Below are 23,502 nucleotides of genomic sequence, written 5' to 3'. Positions count from 1 at the left end.
GGAGCTAGGTGAATTCAAACTTATACAAAGGAACTCGTTAAACTTCGGTTACACGATAAATCAGTCTAATCTAAAAGCCGTAAATTCAACTAAATACCTAGGTATTACAATTACTAACAACTTCAATTGGAAAGAACACCTAGAAAATGTTGTGGGGAAGGCCAACCAAAGGCTGCGTTTTATTGGCAGCACACTTAGAAAATGTAGCAGACCTACAAAGGAGACTGCCTACACTACGCTTGTCCGTCCTCTTTTAGAATACTGCTACGCGGCGTGGGATCCTTACCAGATAGGACTGAGTACATCGAAAAAGTTCAAAGAAAGGCGGCACGTTTTGTATTATCGCGAAATATGGGAGAGAGTGTCACAGAAATGATACAGGATTTGGGCTAGACATCATTAAAAGAAAGGCGTTTCTCGTTGCGACGGAATCTTCTCACGAAATTCCAATCACCAACTTTCTCCCCCGAATGCGAAAATATTTTGTTGACACCGACCTACATAGGGCGGAACGATCACCACGATAAAATAAGGGAAATCAGAGCTCGTAGGGAAAGATATATGTGTTCATTCTTTCCGCGCGCTATACTAGATTGGAATAATAGAAAATTGTGAAGGTGGTTCGATGAACCCTCTGCCAGGCACTTAAATGTGATTTGCAGAGCATCCATGTAGATGTAGATGTTGGTACTCGTATGGTGGTGATTCTGTAAACAAGACAGCCTAAGTGTTTCAAGAGGCACCGTATCGAAGATTTATATCGCATACAGGTAAAGCGGAAAGACATCATCCGCTAAATCAGAGCACAGACGAATGTGTGTGTTAAGTGATCGTGACAATCATTGAATAGGACTGTGACGAAAAATAAGAGGAAGACAGCTGCAAAACTCACTGCAGAACTGAATTTCGCACTGGCGAAACCTGTCAGGATCTAAAGAAAGCTAAGGAAGCTACAGAAGTAGGAATTCCAAAACCCCTAATAAATGATGCAAATGGCCGTGGCAGGAAATTGTCGTGCTGAGGACATAAAACTTGGACTATGGAGCAATGGTAGAAAGTCATTTGGACAGATGAGTCTTGCTTCATACTGATTCTAACTTATGGCCGAGTTTACATCCCAAGTGTGAAAAATGGCAGGGCTTCGGTGATGGTATGGGTGGTCATATCGTAGAAGTCAATGGGCCTCATGGTTACTCTGAAAGATCACATTACTCCTTATGATTATTTGATCATTTTGGCTGAGCTGGTCCATACCATGGTGCTAAGTTTGTCCCCCAGTGGTGACGCTGCGTTTCAAGACGAGGAGTGGTTTTGTGAGGAGGAGGATGAATGTGTATGTTAAGTGATCGTGACAGGTAGGAAGACCGACAGAAGATTCCCTTAAAGCCCTAGGGGAGCTGTATTTATCCATTCTTGGACGACTGGAAGCTGTTCTGAATGCCTGCACCGTATTAGGCATGTAAATTTTTGGGTTTTTGGTGTTTCCATGTATTTGTCCACCGCCATTATGTAGATGTAGATGTCGTGCTGAACATTAACATAACACCAGAGGCGTTTGTCGGGTACCTTGTGTCGTGAATGATATTCCCCTTTATCGCGCAGCCGCGTCGTTATGAACTGCTTGATTTCTGTCTTGAAAATAAGCTCGCACAAGAATGAAACTGTAAACGAAATTTTCAATAGGGATGAAAGTACTGGAGAATCAGTTTGTTAGCGTTCTGTCAAGTTGGTGTAAGACTTTCCATTTCCGCCAGTTACGGCAAGAAAAAGGAATAAAAGTGAGATAGTGTTAATATTTTCATCCTCTGAATTACTGCAGATAACGTGTCACTGAGCACATTTGTACTGTGCATGCAGTACACGTGAGGCACCTAGTTGTTTCCACTGCCCTGTGTGGAATACGTAAGTTCTTGTACACTTCACTAACCTGCTGTCTTCATGATGATGATGTCCCCAGCGCAGAAAACAGCACGCAGGTCGTGGATTCTTTTTCTTGAGGTTGAAATTAACTTCGCAAGGAACTGCTGCTACGAATGAACTATAATTCATTTGGGATGTCACTCGCGTTTTTATTGATATAGACACGAGAAACTATTCTTGATCACAACGTTTGAACGTATCTTTCCACAGTCATTATATCCGGCTAAAATAACATGAAATACATCCTGCCACATACGACATGTCTGTCTACTGGAACCATCAGAACTGGAGAATAAAATTACATGAATCAAATACTACTATTACAGACAACATATCTGTCTACTGGAACGGTCAGAACTGGTGAGCCGGACTACCCGAGTAGTGATGGGGAGCTCGTGAATGAGTCGTTCAAATGAACGCTTCACTTCAGTGAAGTGTGAACTAACCACTCAATTTCAATGAACTGGTACTTCAAACTCTTCACAGATAGCACACTCCACACTTTTTTCTAGTTCACTCACTCTCTTCCCCTCTCCCTCTCCCACTACATCGGTGGTACGTCACTCACTTCACTTCAGTCCTCCCTCTGTTGCCTGTCGACGAATCGCGCGGAGTTTGTGGGGAAAGATAGGTTTACGACGGGTTGGGTGGTGAGGGGTGAGGGGAAGGCAGCGTCAGCTGCTACGTGCAGTGCTGACATTACTCGTGACTATTTGTGCAGCTATACTTCGCGTCTACGGGTAGCCTACCGTTGGCAGCGCTTGCAGACAAATGAATATTAAAGATATAAACGAAGGGACTGGCTGTGTGAGCACGCACAGCCAACATGAAAATAAAAGGGATTTTACCTGAAATCGTAACAATGACTACAGGTGACAGTTTACGTTTTAAATCTGGAGGGTTATTATTCTCAACAAAAATAAAATCTACAGGAAAACTTCTAAATAATTACTTAACGTAGGTATATAGACTGTGACAGTGGTAAACATACTCATTCTATTTTGGATTAAATTTTACAAGGAACATAAAATTGGACTGCATTTCGTTGGTAGCCCTATTTTTCAGTTCATGAATACAAGAAATAATATTTCATTTGGCAGATAAAGACTTTTTTGGACGCTTCATGAGAAAATTTCGAGCAAGATTAAATGTAATACTTTCCTTATATGTGACAGGCTTCTCTGTTTATCTTTCCTTTGTCCCCTTCGACCATGCTCTATTTAAGTTAACTCAGACGCTGTAAGAGAGTAAAACGTTGCGTGCACGTTACTGCATAGTTCGGCCATCTGTTGGTAAAATTATGAAGTATTACGAAGCTTCATTGTACGAGCGAGGCGAAGCGAGCGTAGCAGCGGCTGAGCGGCGAACTGGGCAACTTCGACAGGCTTCCGTACTTCACGAATGAACTACTTCATTTGAACGCTTCACGGCAAAGAGTGAAATGAATGAAGTAGTTCACTGGAATGAACGAGTTCGACCCATCTCTATACCCGAGTCACTTCGCGCGCCAAGCCAGCAAGGCGTGACCCGAACGCCACCGAAGTGCATCGGCAGTAATATTGTCAGTCTGTTGATTTAGTAATACTTTGATTTTAATAATTTTGAAATGACTGATTGATAGCTGGCTGTTGAGAGATGTTTATTTAAAAAAATGAAGTAATTTGGACGACAGGTTTAATTAATAATAGCAACTAAAGTTTAACGTTTTGGCGCCCTACCGCCGAACGCAGCAGCCAATCACAGAGCAGCATCATCATTCAGGCGGTCTTTCTCACGGGAATGGTACCGAATCTAACATCTGTCACCGGTACCTCATCCCACATTGCGTCATCTCTACGCTTCTTGCATCTCCACTGCCCTGGGAATAGCTTCCTGGAGCCTAATATGATGGCTGAATATGCCAGAAATATTACACAGTGTATACTACATGCAGTGCGATGTCGGTGCGCAGCGCGAGCCGGTGCTGCGAGTGCTGGGACTGCGGACGGCGAGCTCGTTCTGCTACCTGGCGGCGTGCCGGCTGGGCCGCGTGGGGCTGTACGGCGGCCGGCTGGAGCAGCTGGAGGAGTACGTGCTGCCGCTGGGGGCCACGCGCCGCCGCCGCCTCGCGCACACCTGGCTCACCGACGCGCTGCACCTGCCCGACGCCGCCGCCGTGCTCTACCTCGCCTCCGACCGCAGCCTGCTCCTCTACGACGCCTCCTGGTGAGCTCTGCCACACACTGGCCGTCCTGCTCCACTCTTTTTGTGCTCTCTACGTGGAGCGTTCAGTAAGTAGTTCCATACTTTTCTTCTCGGCCAGTTTCGATTTAAAAAGACCGAAATTTGTTGTGAGACATCATGGAGTATTACCGTTTCAGTCCTTACAGTTTCATGAGGTTCCGATGGGTGGCGGCCTAGAAAATGACGGCTGTAACGGACGTGCGTTCCAAGCAGAGAGCTGTCACTGAGTTTCTTTTGGTGGAAAACCAGGGCATTTTAGATGGTCATCGGCGCTTGCAAAATATCTACGTAGACCTGGAAGTGAACAAAAGCACGGGGAGTCGTTGGGCTCTGTCACCATCGCAACAAGGTCTCGCAAACCTATTCGATCTACCGCTACCGGCAATGTTGGAACGTGTGGACACTCTCATTCGAGGTGATCGACGGATCACAAGCAAACACATCACTGCACAACTGGATGACTCAGTTGGTAATGCTGACACACTCGTCCGTCAGCCGAGGTTCTCAAAGCTGTGTGCTCGCTGGATTCCTCTCCGCCTAACAGAAGACGATAAAGAGCAACGAAGGACAATCTCTGTGGAATTGCTTGCGCATAACGAGCATTTTGTCGAACATCGTCACAGACGATGAAACATAGGTTCATCACTTCGAACCGAAAACAAATCACCAATCCATGGAGCAGCGCCACATTATCTCTCCTCTGAAGAAAAAGTTCAAAGGTGTATCCTCAGATGGTAAGTCATGGCGACGGTCTTCTAGGACTCTGATGCGGTTATTTTGTTCGATGTCCTCCTTCATCGTGAAACGATCGATTCTGAAGTGTATTGCGCTATCCTCAGCAAATTGAAGAAACGACTTCAGCGCATTAGTCACCACAAAAATGCAGACGAACTTCTCCTTCTCCATTACAACACAAGTCCTTACTCAAGTCTACGCACCGACCGGAGCTCTCAAAACTTCATTGTGTAACCTCCCAACAAATAAATTCCTAAACCTCCCAACAGTAAAAAATATAATTATGTCGTTCACATTCAGTATAACCTACCAACAGGAAAATTGCGTAACCTGTCAATAATAAAATGTGACTAATCTCTCAATAATAAAAAATGTGACTCACTTATAACCTTTCGATAATTGACTGTCAATTTAACCTGGTAAATTTTGGACGTCAGCAGTGCTGCGTCATGGCCCTGAAAGATCATACTGAATAAATTGAAAATTCTTACCTCAGTCTAGTCGCCGGATAACGCATAAATATCTGCTCCTATAAGAAATTTTTCTGGCGCAGCTCTGTGCAATGCTGGCCGATAGATTTGTCATGTATAAAAAGAAACAACTGATTTTTCTTTACAATAATCGGGATGACCATGGACTGGAGAAATTAGTGAATTCTTTAAATTGAGATGAATGTCAAAAGTTACTTTTTATGAGAAAGATTATTATTAACAGATTTTTTAAAAACATTTACATGGGACTTGATATAACAATACTACATATGTGCGAGGCTGCTTTTACCTTATACTATAACGCTCAGGCTCCGCCATCGCTGAACCACGACCGGCCCAGCCAACTCGATACACACGACTGCTCGCTAGCAACAACTTATTGCTACTGCTACACAGTTCCTACTGCAGTCAACACTGCTCTTTGGTCTCAGATTCTCTTATAGCTTACATATCGCAGGCAGCGCGTGAGCAATCCATCGAAATTACATCTGTTCGTGTGCGCTAGCAACAAATTCCCTAATCATGCACCTCTTACATAACCCTCCACTGGGGGGCAAAAATTTGGCAGCGATGGTGAGTCAATTGGACTTGCCATGAGCAACAAATTTTTCTATAATCTAATTAATTAACTAAGTCTACAGTTACAGAGTATATACATATATATAAGTGCAGAACATGAAATGAAATAGAGTGCACATGCACTGAGTACAGAACATATCAAGAAATGACAAAATGTATACGCAATGAGCACAAAATATATTAACAAATGACATAAAGTGCACACGCACTGTATATGTCTTTAGCATACTTAGGACAATTGATCATATTAACAAATGAAATAAAGTGCACACGCACTGTAAAAGTCTTTAGCATATTTAGGACAACTGATCATATTAACAAATGAAATAAACTGCACACGCACTGTAGAAGTCTTTAGCATATTTACAAGAACTAGGAAAGGAATGGAAAGGATTGCATCATGGTTGTAGCACAGTAGGTTGCATGTAGCTGCACTGAAAGTCCATATCTTTCTACGGAAGCACAACACCAAGTGAGACAATCTGAAGTTCTCTTCCCTGAAGTATTTATCAGTGTAGCCAAGACACTGAAATGTTGTATTAATATTGTAAGATATCATTCTGGTAGTACATTAGGTACACCAAACAGTAGGACCATAATAACATCTCCATCGTTCAAGGTGGTGGACAGCTTGATATGTCAACACCACATTCTTGTAGAATCCATACTCTCACATCAATGTAGAATTAGTGCAAAAACTAAATATAGTGCTCCATGATCATGAGGATGGACAGGACAAACGGATATTGCAGTAATTTCTGGTAATTAGGTCAGAAGGTGAAGGACATTAAGTCTTATGCTAGTCAGCATAGAATTACACTAGTCTATCAACCGATCTGAATAATTATTGGCATTCATTGGCTATTTACACAGCATTTAAGTAGTATGTATGGAGTATTACAGAACATTATTCATAAGTCATCTCAGTATAGTAATTATTGGCACTCATTGGCCAGTTACAAAGCATTGCTTTATGCATTATTCAGAAGTCATCATTCAAAATGAGTTAATTATTGGCATAGCATTTATACATAATTCATCTAATTATAGTAATCATTGGCATTCATTGGCCAGTTACTAAACATGTAGCAAGTGTTGAATATCACAAAACACTATTCATAACTCATCTGATTGCGGTAATTATTGGCACTCATTGGCCAGTTACAAAGTATTCATATAGTTTTACAAAACATTATTCAGTATTATTCAGAAGTCATCATTCAAAACAAGAGTTAATTATTGGAATAGCATTAATGCATAAGTCATCATTCAGTATTACTCAGAACTCATCATTCAAGTGACATAGGACATATTTAAAATGTAACACACTGTAACTATTACTCAAGGTTTGTAGTCCAATAATTCATAGATATAATGCATTCAATACATCTGAGAAATTTGCATTAGATTTAGGAGTAGAAATATATCTTCAACTGGTAGCATTATTTAGTTGTATACCGGTAATAGTTGGGACTGGTAATAATTTTTTTTTGTTTTTTGCTAGCAATGCATTGCGTTGGGATCGATAATTAATTGCTGGGGCATGAAAAAATTTGCTTTTGACTTATTGCTGGAAATAAGGTTTAATAACGCCATTCGCCATTAGTCAGCTGCAGCAAGGTTATGAAAGAAGTAGAGTATATGTGATCACATTCATGAATGATACACACAAATGGGTAAAAAAGTGCAAGTATTAGAAGATATTTCATAACTAAGTGTTTATAGCATATTAATATCATGAAAAGCTTCTCCTGGAAAAAATACAAAATGGATTATTGAGCTGAAAGAAGAAATGCATATTATGCTGAAACGTAGTGAACTTCGAATTATCAGGTAATGAAACGTGTACTCAATATGTATGTACTCTAGCTGTCTTTTCCAAAACATTCAGTCATTATACTATGTGACATAAGACATGCTGTCAAAAGGAACTGCAACAAATACTTAAATAACTACATAGCATTTCTTAACTAACAGTAAATATATAAACATCATCATTATCATCAACTGCAAAGAAAAACTTCATTATTCTTATTACCATAACTTCATCACTATCATCACCTGCAAAGAAAAACTTCATTATTCATATTAGCATATTCTTCATATAACTATTCATCATCATTTATTATCATCTGCAAAAAAATAGACTCTTCATTATTCATATTACCATTTACTTCATACAACTATTCATTATCATTTATTACTTCATATAGTATAGAGTTTCTTACTTCTAGCATATATCATCACTAAAATGAACATCTGTAGTTCTGTCTGACAGCCTGCATCAATCGCCTCATATTCTGAAAGAAAAATAATTAGTCAAGACTGCTATCATACGATGTGTGTAGTATATTGCGGTTAATGCTTGTTAATTCTGATCCATTTACTCTTCATGACAAGATATTGCATTTTCTTTCCTTCATTCTGATGGTAAAATTTCCATTTCATAATAAACCACTGTGGTTGTTTAATTTATTTCTTTTTCACGGTATTGCTTTCTGAAAATGATGACTAAGAATTAATATGTCGCATTTAAATCATATACTCATTAAATGAAAACTTGTTTCTAGTGATATAATTAAGCATACAGTATAGCATGACAGAAAACGTATTAGGTCAAAAACATAGACAGTTTTCAAGTGAAAAAATGTACACACAGTATCATAATGTAGTAGCAAAAATGTAGAATAGTCAAGATGTGAGATATCATAAGAAAAATGTCAAAGTCAACTGTTGTTTGTTCCATCTTAAACATTTCATAGTGCATACAGACAAAAATTCTACTTTTGATAGGAAAACAATCATACATACACAAAAAATGGAAAATCTGCACGGTCTGATGTATAATGACAAGAAAAGCGACCTGCTAACCTTACCTTGCCGGGCACTTGCCAAGAAAAAAGAATACGATCATTATCAGTAAGTAGTCACATAAATATAATTGCATAAGTGGTTATATATATATATATATATATATATATATATATATATATATATATATATATATATATATATATATATCAGGAAATGGCATTACAGTGTGATAAATCATAAAGTATGTTCATTCAATAAAGGGTTTAATATTGGAGACATGGTGATTGCCTTTGCTTTTTCTGGTTCTCAAAGTTTCGACATGTACTACATTGGGGTGAGGAATGCTGCGTATTCTATATGGACCTGCGTATAGAAGTTCAAATTTACTGCATCTACTCTTTCCTCTGTTGGATAAATAGTGTGTGCGTACTAATATCTTCTGTCCAATGTGAAAGTCACGGCATGTACAAACCTGTTTTTGCTGTCTTCTCCGGCGCTCTGCGGCACTTTTGATGTTGTTCAGCGCAATGTCAATTATTTCATGGTGGCGTAGTTGACGAGATGTAGGAAAAGATACTAGTTCTTTAATTTTGTTAGGTGGTTCTATATTTTTCAATATAACAGTCGGAGATAGCATAGTAGATTCATTTGGTATGGAGTTAATTACATCCTGGAATGAGAGAGTGTGTGTATCCCAATCAATATATTTTTTATGGCAGTATATTCTACATAGTTTACCAATTTCTTTCATTAGTCGTTCACAAGGGTTCGAAGAAGCGTGGTACCTGGATATATAGATCGGAGAAATGTTTCTTGCTCGTAACATACGTGTCCATATAGCAGATCGAAACTGTGGTCCCTTGTCGGAAATTACTTTCAATACATGCCCTACATGCAGCAGAAAATGTTTTGCAAATGCATTCGAAACAAATTTAGCAGTAGCTTTGCGTAACGGAGTGAAGGTAACACATTTCGAAGTGAGTTTAACAGCGACAAAGATATAGCAAAAACCTCTATTAGTTCTGGGAATCGGACCAAAAATGTCTACAGCGGCCATGTGTCTCAACTTAAAGGGTGCAGTGGGATGTAACGGAGGAATATGTGAAGTCGTGAATGATTTAGCTTTCTGGCAGATTTTACATGATGCTAAAACTCGTCTAATACGTTTCTCCATGTTGGCAAAATAACAGTTCTGTCTCAGTACAAGAAAACATTTTCTGGCTCCATAATGTGAGTAACTTAAATGAGTATACCAAATTAATTTGTTAACAAGCTCGTCAGGAATACATAATAACCAATTGTTGCTGTCAGGGTGAGAGCGGCGAAACAGAATATTATTGCGTACAGTATAATGGTTTCTAATGGTAACATTATTCTTATCTTGCCAAAGGCGTTTAATTTCTTTCCATACGTTGCCTTTGCTCAGCTCCTATGCTATGTCTCGTAATGACGACGAAATGAAATTTTCAAATGCGACTTGTTGAATATTCATGACGCTAGAATTTGCTTGGCAGAATTTGGTTGCGATGTCTTGCTGATTGTTGCTGAGAGAGCGGGATAGTGCGTCTGCTACAATATTTTGTGTACCAGGAATGTGAACAATTGTGAAATTAAATTCCTGTAAATAGTTTCCATCTGCTTAGCCTGTCGTGTGTAAATTTTGCGGAAAGTAAAAACTGTATAGCTCTATGATCTGTGTAAACGGTCGTATGTCTTCCATAAAGAAAACGCCGAAATCTCGTAAATGCCCATACAACACATAATGTTTCAAGTTCTGTAACAGAATAATTGCGTTCAGCAGGTGACAGAATGCGACTTGCAAAGGCGATGTTTTTATTTACTGTAGTACCGTCTTCTTCAATTTCCTGAAAAATGTGTACGCCTAAAGCTGTGTTAGAACTGTCGGTGGCAATGGAAAAATTTCTGGTAGGATCAGGGTGTGATAAAAGAGGTTCATTAACAATGCATGTTTTAGATTGACAAATTCAGACTGTGCTTGGCTATCCCAGGACCAAATAGCGTTTTTACCCGTCAGTTGGCACAATCTAGGGGTGTCTAAAGCAGAGTAATGAATAAATTTACGGAAAAAGTTAACTAAACCCTAAAAGCTGCGTAGTTGTTTCTTCGTCGTAGGAACAGTAATGTCACGTAAAGCTTGAAGTTTTTCCAGGTCAGGCGCAATGCCTTCTGCTGAAATTACATGTCCAAGAAATTTTATAGAAGTTTTGCCGAAGTGTGATTTGCTAAGATTAACTGTGAGTCCTTGTGCACGAAAAGTTTGTAACAGTTGTTCAAGAATCAGATTGTGTTCAAACCAGTTAGCTTCTGCAATAAGAATGTCGTCTACATACGTTGTGATTCTGTCTTTTAATTCTGTCAGAAGTATAGTATTCAAACCGCGAATAAATGCAGCTGAAGAAATTGTTAGACCGAACGGTAATTTACAAAATTGATAACAGTCACCAAAACAGAGAAATGCTGTGTACTTTCTGCAGTTCGGATGGAGCTGAATTTGCCAAAATCTCGATTTTAAATCTAATGTGGAATAAACAGCAGTACCATGAAATTCCTGTAGAAGTTCTTCTAGTGTCTGTGGGCGATCTGTTTCATTAATAATAATGTCATTGATGTGACGCGAATCAAGTACGAGCCGAAGTGAGTCATCCTTTTTCTTAACAATATGGAGCGGGTTTATGTACGGACTAACTACCGGTTCAATAATTCCTTGGTCAAGCATAGCTTGCAATTCTTTCTTAACTTGTTCTCTGTGAATATACAGAATGGGATAATGTTTGGCTTTAAACGTGCCGTGCTGTTTAACTTGAAATTCATACATAAAACCGGACATAGTACCAGAGACGTTGTCAAAAACTGGAGCTATCTGTAAAAGAATTTTGCGTAGCTCTGTACGTTCGTCGTCTGTATTTGCACTGCTTTGTTTTACTTTATCAGAAATCATTTACTTAACGTCATAGTCGGCTTCGTCTGGTGTATTGTAGTTGTGAACATACGTATCTGTGAACAATGTGGAATGACAGTTTATGTTACGTGATGCAGAAATGACCTCTGTCCGATTAGTTGTTTGTTCTTCTGCAGATACGTGCTGAAATTCTAATGTCAGTTGTACATTTTCATCCTTACCATTAAATAGGAATTTTGAAAGTCAATAATTGCGTCGCGTTGTACCAAAAAACTCGTACCTAAAATAACGTCTGTTGTCAATAAGGGAACAATCCAAAAATTTGAGTGGAACGTATGACCTGCAATACAAAACGATAAGTGTGTCTTTAATTTTACATCTACTCCTTTACCAGATACTGCTCCTTTTACTTTAGTTTTGCCTAATGGTAACATAGGATAGGTATTCTCTTTGTTACATTCGTTGAATGTTTCTTCATTTATAACTGACATAGGTGATCCAGAATCAATTACTGCTGAAAATGTGGATGAGCCAATCTTTACTTCAATGACAGGGTGGGAAATGGTTTTTTGAATAACTGGTTTTTGATGCAAAAGTGTGTCTCAGATGTCGTCAAAAGTAATACTCTGTGTATCTGAAGTATTGCTTGCGTTGCTCGAAGATGCAACCTGTACTGTATCTAGTCAAATTCTATCTGACGTGCTGTTATTTGCGGGAGGATGCTGTGGGATTTCGACTATTTGTACTGTTCTGTTATTTCGTCCTGACGCATTAGGTTCGGGATGATACCTACTGTCTGGTTCATTCATGATAATCTGTTGTTGCGGATGATTTTGCTGCTAGTAAGACCGACTGTTATTAAACGTACGCTGAAAATTGTGCTCATTACTTTTACGTCTGTTGCATGTGGGCTTAATTAAATGTAATGAAAATGATTTTGATTTCTTGCTTTAGCAGCTGTCTGTCCGATTACGAAGTCTCGTAAACGGTTGGCCCTGACTCGTATTATTACACAATCTGACTGCATTGAACAATAACAATGAATGAAATGGAAATTTTCATTAACACAATTAATTAATTAAGTCCCCAGCAACTATAAAACCAACGCAACAACAAGCACAAGAGTAACTGTTCTGTGTGTGGGAGTGTGACTCAACGTACGCATCTGGCACGGTTCTTCTTCAACAACACAAGAATTTTTAAATAACATTTATACTGAATTAATTAAAGGAAATAAAAATACCATAATTACTCAAGAGAACCACAATTACACTCTAATCCAAGAACACAAGCCAGATGCTTTGTTGACTGAACCTGTAATGACGCATTATTTAAAACATGGAAATAATGAAAAATAAATCAAGTTTCGTTACCTTCATATATTGATGACAAGCACTCAAATTATTACAATATATCTCCACACCGACTCGCTATTACAACATCTCAACAAGAATTTTTCAGTATCACATCTCAGCAAGCACTCCCTACTAGCACATATCAACACGAACTGACTACTACGAGTCCTGGACAAGCACTGACTACTACGACATCTCAATAATCACTCTGCCAGTGGAGGCGGGCGAACAATGCTCTCTAGCGATCTCTGGCGCTGTGGCTCAGTGTAGCCACCTTTCATATGCCCTTCCTCCACGGCTAGAATTTGATGGTATTTTTGCCAGCATTGGTGGTGAAAATACCACCAAATTCGTCAAAAAAATACAGACAAAAATAAAAGATAATATTAATACGTAAATACCATATAACTAGATAAAATTTTGGCTTTGCACTGACCTTTCAATAACCTATTATATAGAATACAGTAAGCAATACTAATTCTTTCATGCATGTGACTTTACATAATAGTTTACACAAGTATTATGTGGTTAAACAGTTCAATCAATAGCGTCAGCAATGACGAATATGTGCAGGTAAGAGTCTCATAACTTTCCACAAACAGTAATACACAAAAAAATCAGTTTATACAAATATTCACATAAACGCTATCCATAGCCCATGAATAAGCAGTTGACAGTTCCAGCAATAGCACCCAGCAATGGTCAACAGGTGCAAAAACCAATAAGTAACATTTTTTCAATAGAAGCAGTCCATCAGTGGCACCCACAATGTTGATCAGGTGCACACAGCAACAGGTGACTTCATTTCAGTAGAAGCAATCCATCAGCGGCACCCAGCAATGTTGAGTAGGTGCAGACATCAACAGGTGACATCTTTTCAGTAGAAGCAGTCCATCAGTGGCACCCAGCAATGTTGAGTAGGTGCAGACATCAACAGGTGACATCATTTCGGTAGAAGCAGTCCATCAGTGGCACCCACAATGTTGAGTAGGTGCAGACATCAACAGGTGACATCATTTCGGTAGAAGCAGTCCATCAGTAGCACCCGCAATGTTGAGTAGGTGCAGACACCAACAAGTAACACCATTTCAGTAGAATCAGTCCATTAGTGGCACCAGCAATGTTGATCAGGTACACACAGCAACAAGTCACATTTCTCAGCAGAAGCAGTTCCATAAAATACACTGTCACTGATCACACTGTTCATCAGAGTTTATAAGCAGAAATTAAACATGTCCTAGTGGCACCAATCATGTAGAAAAGGTACAAGTATCAGTCCATAATTTTTTACAATCACTGATCACACAGTTCATCAGCAGAAATTAAACATGTCCTTGTGGCACCAATCATGTAGAAAAAGTGCAAGTAACAGTCCATACTATTCACCATAAATACTGAGACAGTTCAGTCATGAACAATAGTTTGAATGCACATACAATTTCTTTAACAAATTATTATCAATGCTCTTACACTAAACATACAAATCATAATAAACACACAAATGATATCAGATAATTGTCCTATTAACTATTACAATACACAAATACCAGTAAACCTATAACATTTATGGGTGTCAGTGCAAGCCACTACCAACAAATAAAATAATATTTAGGAGATAGGTGGGTAGGATTAGAAAAGGAAAACACACAAAACACATCCACTCATCTTTCATCCACATTAGTGCTACTGTGTAATTGAATAGTGTTAACTGTGTAAATGCAATTCTGTCAAAATTTTATGTTCATCATGTGTATCAAGTAGTAGTGGCAGCAATGTATAACAGTCAATAATAGTTAGTCAACGTCATAGTCATCATGTCAAGACCAATGTTTGCCAAGCCAGATCAAAATGTACTGTTGCTGAACAACTGTCAGTGAGTCAAGATATGCAAATACTTCCTCTCTTCAAAAAAAAGTGTATACTGCTTATTGATTTGACAAAGTGTGTGTGTAGACAATCTTCCTTCTACTTGAGTGTTCTAGTCTGCCATCTTCATCCTCCTTGTTCCATATAAACCAACAAAAACAATATGCTCCTCATTTACTTTACCTCTTATCCACCAAAACTCCAATAATCATCAACTTCACCAAAACTCAATACCTCAATAATACGTCGATACATATAAACCTCAGCACCAATATCATTTCACTTCCATAACAACTCTTTCCTCTAGTCACTCTCCTCGAACAAGTACAGACAAAATCCTAGTGCAACTTCCATTCAGCATCCCATACAATCCGAAGACACAGTGTCCACACACAACCTCTGTATAATCCATCTGACCCAAATTTTCTACTCATTATAAATTATAAGATACATTTTGGTTCCTTGTCCATCATTAAATAAAAGAAATGCATACATGACCTCTAACAGACTTAGTTCGAATAACTCTCAGTAATTAAGTACGATTACGGAGTGTGAATGATCATAATATTTCACAGTGTGTACACCACTTCAAGAATCATAGCAGAAGCAAACATGTGGAGTATTTTTTGTGTCAAGTGTCACTTCCTATTTCAACTGCTCACGAAAAATGCAGTGTAATACTGTCAATGGTCTAAACCTAGTTTTGGTATGTCATGTCGTTAGCTTCCTTCCTATTAGCATAAATTTATACAGCTTCCATAAAACCTCAGCTCATGTGACTTCTATGAAGTTTCTCGTACTAATGTCGTTCGTCGAATTATAGCAGTTCATTTTCTTATCTTAAAAATATAAGGCACTGAGCGTAAGCAAAACATGCAATAGCGAGTAACTATACCAGTAGAGAACAGAATGTCAACAAGTGGATGCAGCACAATTCCTACAACGAGGCTCTGCCAAGCGAACAATCTATAATTAATACCATAGTGTAACCTAAACTCTATATTTGTACACAGTATATCAGCATTTCTATATACTAAATTGAAGAGTAGTTATGACAACAAACAGAAATGTGTAAATATGCAATCCATACGCACAGCAGCAAACATGCCTTACACAATAAACAGGTCATTAGAATCACATCGACATAAGCAAATAAATGTTCATATGTAATCTTAATAAGTAAACATGAAGGCGCAAGCAGATAAATCACAAAGTATAACTTACATATCTAACCACATCAGCACAATTAATCAGGTGACAATTATAATTTAAATTAATAAGCACAGCAGGCACATAATAAAAAAATATGACATCAGTGAAAAAGCATAGCAGCCAAGCGATGCATAATATATACAAATAACAACCCTGTTCATTAGTCAATCATTGTCAAAATCAGTTAACATGCGTAAGCACGTCGCTTCACTAGTAAATTATAGAACATGAAATTAGCACAAAGTATGAATCACGTAATCGCAAGCAGCAAATTACGTCTGAAGTACGTACCTAAGTGGAATTATGTTACCTGAAAAATAAACTCAATTAACCGTTACCTTTTTTTGTTTATTACTTTCTTCTTCGAAATGACCTTCTTCCTGAAAATTTTCTCCAAAGCAAGTCGTCTTAACGTCGGACACGCACAGAATTTACCTGAAGGTCTTAAATACTTTATACAACCGTATCCTGAAAAATACTGAACGTTAATAACATAATTTATGAAGTCCTTATAGCTTTATACAGAATTTATTCGGAGAAATTAAACTGTGTATTTATTTACGTCTGTCAGTGCATTCGCACTGAGCGCTCGATCAGCTGTAGGCGCGTGACGTAGGAAGTGATTGTTTGCGGTCAACGACTGCCTTGTGCGGCGCGCAGACTGACTGTTGCTTTGAGTATGTGCCGCCGCCAAACACAGCGCGGTATCCTTGTACTCTCTCCATGTTTACGTATAGCTATTAGTTTCTCACAAGTATGTCATTCCACAAAAATTTTAACGTTTGATATATGATGTATTCCTTTAGAGCGTCGAGATTTAAGAGTTTCTACTTCAATAGTGTTATCATGAATAATTTTGCGAACTCTATATGGACCGTTATAAAACAGAAAAAATTTGCGACATAAGCCTTTTCCTTTATGAGATAAACGGTGGGACTTAATTAACACCTTCTGGCCAACTGACAAGATTTTTAAACGACCAGGACGCTTAGCTGATTTCTCTCTTCTAGCAGCCGCCGATGCAATATTTTGTAGAGCCAGGTTGACAACTTCAGAATGCCGCAGTTTCCGTGAAGGCGGAAAAGGAACGATTTCAGAAATGCGATTTATCGGTGCTTTATTTTTTAATATCAATAGAGGCGGTAAAGAAGTTGAGTCATTTGGAAGTTCATTCAGAATGTTTTGAAAAATATGAAGATACTGATCCCAAGTTCTGTGATTCTGATGACAATAAAGACGGCACAATTTATTGATTTCCTTCATCCATCTCTCTGAAGCATTAGATTGAGGGTGAAAAAGTGAAATGAAGATTGGTTTAATTTTACGACGCCGTAGAGTACGAAGCCAAATTTTAGAGCGAAACTGTGATCCATTATCTGATATAACCTTGTCAACATGACCAACTTCTTTAAGAAAATGTTTGATGAAAGCGTTAGATACTGAACGAGCTGTTGCTTTGCGTAAAGGTGTAAAACACACATATTTTGATGTCAACTCCACTGCTACGAAAATGTACGCAAAACCATTAGTAGAACGAACCACTGGACCGAACAAATCGACTGCAGCCATGTCCTTTAATTTCGCTGGAATGATAGGAAACAACGGTGCTCTGTGAGAAACAGTTGGCGGCTTAGCCATTTGACATAATTTGCATTTGGCAAGAACGGATCGAATACGTTTTTCCATATTACTGAAGTAACAATTTTCTCGTAATTTATGAAAGCATTTTCTGGGACCAAAGTGCGCATAACTGAAATGTGTAAACGAGGTGTGGCCAAATCATCCAATCTAACAAGGCGTCTAAGAGAATTACAGACACCAAGGAAACTACGAACATCACGTTTTGTGGAAGGAACAGCATAATTGCGAATAGCGTCTAGTTTCTCTGGATCAGGAAGAATACCGTCTGTAGAAATAATGTGACCGAGAAATTTCACCTGAGAACGACAAAATTCAGATTTTTCCAAGTTCACTGTAATGCCAACTCGTGCAAAAATACGTAATAATGAATCCAAAATTTTGTTGTGCTCACTCCAAGAACGTTTAGCAATAAGAATGTCGTCAACATAAGAAGTAATATTGTCACGAAGATAAACAGGTAAAATTTCATTTAAACTGCGAATAAATGCTGCAGAAAATATAGTAAGTCCAAAGGGTAATTTCCAAAGTCACTTTCGCGTAAAATTGTCATATACGGTTAATCTTTACCTACTGTCTAGATAGATGGATAGTAGAAGAACTGTTTTTATAGATGCAAAGAATAGTGAAAGAGTAGGCAGCGGTGCAGAAAACTAAAAGGGAAATAGCACCACTACAGCTCGGGGCCCTGTGAGCGCTACGGCACATATTCACTTAGTATAGTGAATCCCCTGAGGACTTTAATAGCTGCACATAAATTTCAGTTTGTGACTTAATGGCAAATTTGGCGGAAGTGCGCACGTAAATCGATCCAACCATGAACATGGATGTATGTCATTTTTAGAATTACGGAAGATCTTAAATTTCCGAACAGTCAAAAAGTGTTTATAGTCAAAGTTTTCGCCTCGTGGCGACAAAGACCTACCGCGTCTGTCCCAGTTTGAATGTCGATTATTGTCAAGTTCGCGCACCTGGCGCTCTCTTGTTGCGTCCCGTAAATGAAACAAATTATCTTCTTCAAAGCCCTCTGCTATCTGTGATTCTAAATTTCTTCTGCTGTCTTTTCCTACGATTTCACCTTCGATTTGTTTGACTTGCTTTCGTAATGCCTCTACTTCCCTTTTAACGCGTTCATTAAACTTTCCCTGATTTTCAACATGCTTATTTATGTTCTGGTACTCTTCGGTTTCTGCAAATGGTAATGGAGCTGTATCATCTGAATCTCTATCCCCATTTAAACTAAGATTTGTCAATTTATCTGAAATCTCCTCAACTCTTTCCGATAAGTCACCTAATTGCTCTTTCTGTTTATTTACGTCTTCCGTAAGTGTCGCAACTCGGGTTTCAGTATTGTCACATTTAGTAGTTAACTGTTCACACTGTTGCGTTAAGTTATTTATTCTGTCATTTGGTACGGATTCCTCAATTCTCTCAAATATTTCTTCCTTATCGTGTGCACGTTGTAAATTTAACTCTGAAAATTTTTGTACTATCACGCGATCTCTTTCTTCCTGTTCTCGATCCTGTTCCCTTTGTCTAATCTCTACTGCAATTAATCTACTATTGTGAGAATTCAAAATCGGTTGTACTTCTTCTCTGATTTCTTTCTTTAACTCATCTTTCATATTTTTGAAACATGTCCCTATTCGTGAGTCTAACCGTGTTTCCATTATTTCCATCTCTGTTTTAATTGTTCCTATTTGTGATCCCACTGTTTTTAATTCAGATCGTAACTGTGTTTCCATTGTTCCCATATCAGTTTTTAATTCAGATCCCAAAGTTCCCATCTCGGTTTTTAATTCAGATCCTTGTGAGTCTAACCGTGTTCTTATCTCTGTTTTAATTGTTTCCATTCGTGTTTCCATTGTTCCCATCTGTGTTACCATTGTTCCCATTTGTGATCCCAGATTTAATATTGCACCCATCAACTGCTCCATAGTAGCCGGTTCGCAATTCTTTTCGCCCCTAACATTTCCCGCAAAACCAGTTTCCTTCGTCATAGCTGTAAAGCTATCTGTGTTCGATACTATTTCAGAATCTTCTATCGTTAATCTCATATTCTGTACATTTTCTGATTGAGAAAAATTTTGAAATGGTTCCGGACTATTTTCCCGACTTATTACATTGTTTTCCACTTCATTATTCATCACACTGTTTTCCTCTGTTGGCGAGTTCGCCATGTTAACAATTTCGTCATTCTCACTATTCATCATTTTTGCCTTTTTCATTGATCGCGTAATCATTTACAAAATATACAAAACTCGTCACTATATGAAAATTGCACACAATGACACTTTATCTCCAACAATCATTCACTCGAAATGTTTCCCTCAAACACGATTAACGAACAATTGAAATAATTGCACTAAATCGTCAAACGCGTATACAAGGCAATAAAAATTAAATTTTGAAAAATACCATTAGAAGAATGCTAATTACCAAATCTACACATGCAATATAGACTACAATTACTAAACTACAAATTACTAGAACAATACTACAGTCTACACAATCAGAAGAATTCCAAGGGACGATCCGAAGCAGCGGTCGCCACGTGCATGTGGGCTTAATTAAATGTAATGAAAATGATTTTGATTTCTTGCTTTAGCAGCTGTCTGTCCGATTACGAAGTCTCGTAAACGGTTGGCCCTGACTCGTATTATTACGCAATCTGACTGCATTGAACAATAACAATGAATGAAATGGAAATTTTCATTAACACAATTAATTAATTAAGTCCCCAGCAACTATAAAACCAACGCAACAACAAGCACAAGAGTAACTGTTCTGTGTGTGGGAGTGTGACTCAACGTACGCATCTGGCACGGTTCTTCTTCAACAACACAAGAATTTTTAAATAACATTTATACTGAATTAATTAAAGGAAATAAAAATACCATAATTACTCAAGAGAACCACAATTACACTCTAATCCAAGAACACAAGCCAGATGCTTTGTTGACTGAACCTGTAATGACGCATTATTTAAAACATGGAAATAATGAAAAATAAATCAAGTTTCGTTACCTCCATATATTGATGACAAGCACTCAAATTATTACAATATATCTCCACACCGACTCGCTATTACAACATCTCAACAAGAATTTTTCAGTATCACATCTCAGCAAGCACTCCCTACTAGCACATCTCAACACGAACTGACTACTACGAGTCCTGGACAAGCACTGACTACTACGACATCTCAATAATCACTCTGCCAGTGGAGGCGGGCGAACAATGCCCTCTAGCGATCTCTGGCGCTGTGGCTCAGTGTAGCCACCTTTCACTGTCATGATAGTCATTTCTATACGGCGCGTTGCGATAGGAGTTGAAATGATTTGTTTTCTGTACGTGCTGATTTCCTTGTTGCTGTGCGCTACTATTTGGTGGAGCCGACGCTATACGTGTAGGCGGCGAAACATTAAAGCTTGGTTGACCTTGCACATTACATTGTTGGTTAGTTATGCTAACCGGCTGGTTTTGATGTTGTTGTAGGCAAAAGCCTCTATTGTTACCAAAATGTGTTTCCTGTTGCTGATAATTTTGACGATACTGATAATTAAACTTCTGTCTGGTATTAAAGTTCTCGTGGTTGTCATTTCTGGAGCGTATAATAACTGTCAATTTCAGGTAAAACGTGTCGTATCAGGTTTTCTTTACTCATCCTTAATCCTAGATAGATCGATAGTTGAAGAGCTGTTTTGATAGATGTAAAGGATAGTAAAAGAGAAGGCAGCAGTGCAGAAAACTAAAGAGGAAACAGCACTACTACGGCTCGGGGCCCTGTGCACGCTACGGCACATATTCATCGAAATGTAATGAATCCCCTGAGGTCTCTTACACGCAGCAAATAAATTTTAGTTTCTGCATTACAGGCAATGCCGGTTAAAATTCAAAAGCAAATTGTTGTATCCAGTCCAATTTTAGTTTCTGCATTACAGGCCAAGCTGGTGGAAATGCAAAATTAAATCGTTGTATCCAATCCAAGGGGTGAATCTGCGTTCTGGTCATTTTTAAATAGCTTAAATTTCCTAATGGATAGAAAGTGCTTGTAATCAAAATTATCGTCTCTGTATGTCTGAACAGGTTCAGGATTGAATGATAATCTGTTTGTCTGTGACTGTTCGGAATCTAAGTCACGTACTCTCTGTAAATTACCTAAATTATACTGACTGTGTGAGTGTGAGAAATGTTCGGAATGTGGCATATGCTGTGCCGTGTTAGAGGCTGAAACATTTTTCATCTCTGTCATTTCTTGCTATAAAGATGACAATTTTCTACGTAATGTATTATTGGACGAACTTATCTCACTGATTGTCTGCTGTAAATTCTGGAATTCGGGTGATTGTTTGAAAGAAATTGGTGATGTATCGTCTGATTTGGTTTCATTGTTATTTTCGATAACGTCAATACGACTGGCCAATTCATCAATTTTTTCAGTCAGTGCTTTTACCTGATCGTCATTTTTAGTGTCACAAACATTAATTTGTTTTTGGATTTTACGGGTGGTTTTGTTCAATTTCTTTACGTCTGCTTTAATAGCATAGGGATCCTGTATTAATTCCAACTGTTCAAGACTGCTGGTCATTGTCTGAAAGTCTACTGTGTGAGTGTCTGCTTTTGTTTTAAGAGTGGAGATTTCATCATGCAATTCGGTGTTCAGCTGTTTGATAGTATTAATTTCGTCTGATACTGTCGCAATGTTGGTGTCGACGTATGTTTTTGCTTTCGTAAATAACTTACGCTTGTCTTCCTGTCTCTGTGCCGTAATTGTTTCCATGACTTGTTTCTTTACTTTGTTCTGTTCCTGTTTTGTAGGTGGTGGTTAAAACATTCGTCAATTTGGCTGTTTTGTTGTTCAAATTTCGTATCTACTTTCGCATCCAGTGTGCGTGAAAGTTCTGATGACATTAATTTAAACTCGTCGCGTAAGTGTGTTGCGTTTTCAGAACATTGTTTAGCGACTGCACTAATTTCATCTCTAAGTAATTTCGTTGTGGCTGCATGTGTATTACTTAATTATTGTGCCACAGATCTAATTTCTTCACTACTGTTCCTAGCACAAGCCTTAATTTCCTCACGTAATTGTTCTTTAGTATCATGACATTGCACGGCAACGGCTGTGATCTGTTCACTAAGTTGTTTGAAATTGTTGTCTTATCATTCGACTGATTGAGATTTTCATTAAGTTGTTTGTTCGATTCATTAAGGTTATCTTGTTTTTCATTAAGTTGTTTGTTCGATTCATTAAGTCGTTTGAAATTGTCGTCTTGTTCTTTCTTCGACTGTTTGAGATTTTCATTAAGTTGTAGCAATACTCCCAAAACTTGATCCATATCAAAATTAGCGACTCTATTTTCTATGCTGTGTGTTGGTGTCTGCATTTGTCGCGTTTTGTGTAATCATTAGGTCATTGTCTGATTCACGAAAAGGTTTGCAAATCGGATGTGCTCTGTTGGTCACTACCTCTCGGAATCAGATAAATCTGACGCGCTTAGTGTATGTTGTTCACCTTCGTTAGAAACATTTGTCAATTCACTGTGTAAACTTTGCAAATCAGGTGTTTCAAAATGGGCAGCGTTCATTGTAACGGAACGTGCCGCGTCATCAGTTGTCGTTAAATTAACAGTGGACACAATTGATTTGTTTGCTCATCATTAGAATTAAAATCATTACTAGTGGTCGGTACGCACTGATTGTCTGTAAATGGAGGATTATCATTAAGACACTGAGTGTCGCTAGTATT

The 23,502-nt window shown here is 38.3% G+C and overlaps 1 protein-coding gene across 1 annotated transcript in view; it reads left to right on the top strand.

Moving 5' to 3' along the window:
• LOC126263083 (uncharacterized) overlaps positions 1–23,502 on the top strand; it is a 149,836-nt gene that overhangs the window by 94,335 nt on the left and 31,999 nt on the right. Inside the window, exon 4 of the mRNA XM_049960078.1 lies at positions 3,872–4,125. Coding sequence (XP_049816035.1) covers positions 3,872–4,125 — 254 coding nt within the window. The remainder of the gene's footprint in view (positions 1–3,871; positions 4,126–23,502) is intronic.

Source organism: Schistocerca nitens, chromosome 6 (assembly GCF_023898315.1).
Source record: "Schistocerca nitens isolate TAMUIC-IGC-003100 chromosome 6, iqSchNite1.1, whole genome shotgun sequence".
NCBI classification, from domain to species: Eukaryota; Metazoa; Arthropoda; class Insecta; order Orthoptera; family Acrididae; genus Schistocerca; species Schistocerca nitens.
The sequence above is the reverse complement of the archived record's forward strand: the minus strand, read 5'-3'. Positions and strand labels throughout refer to the sequence as shown.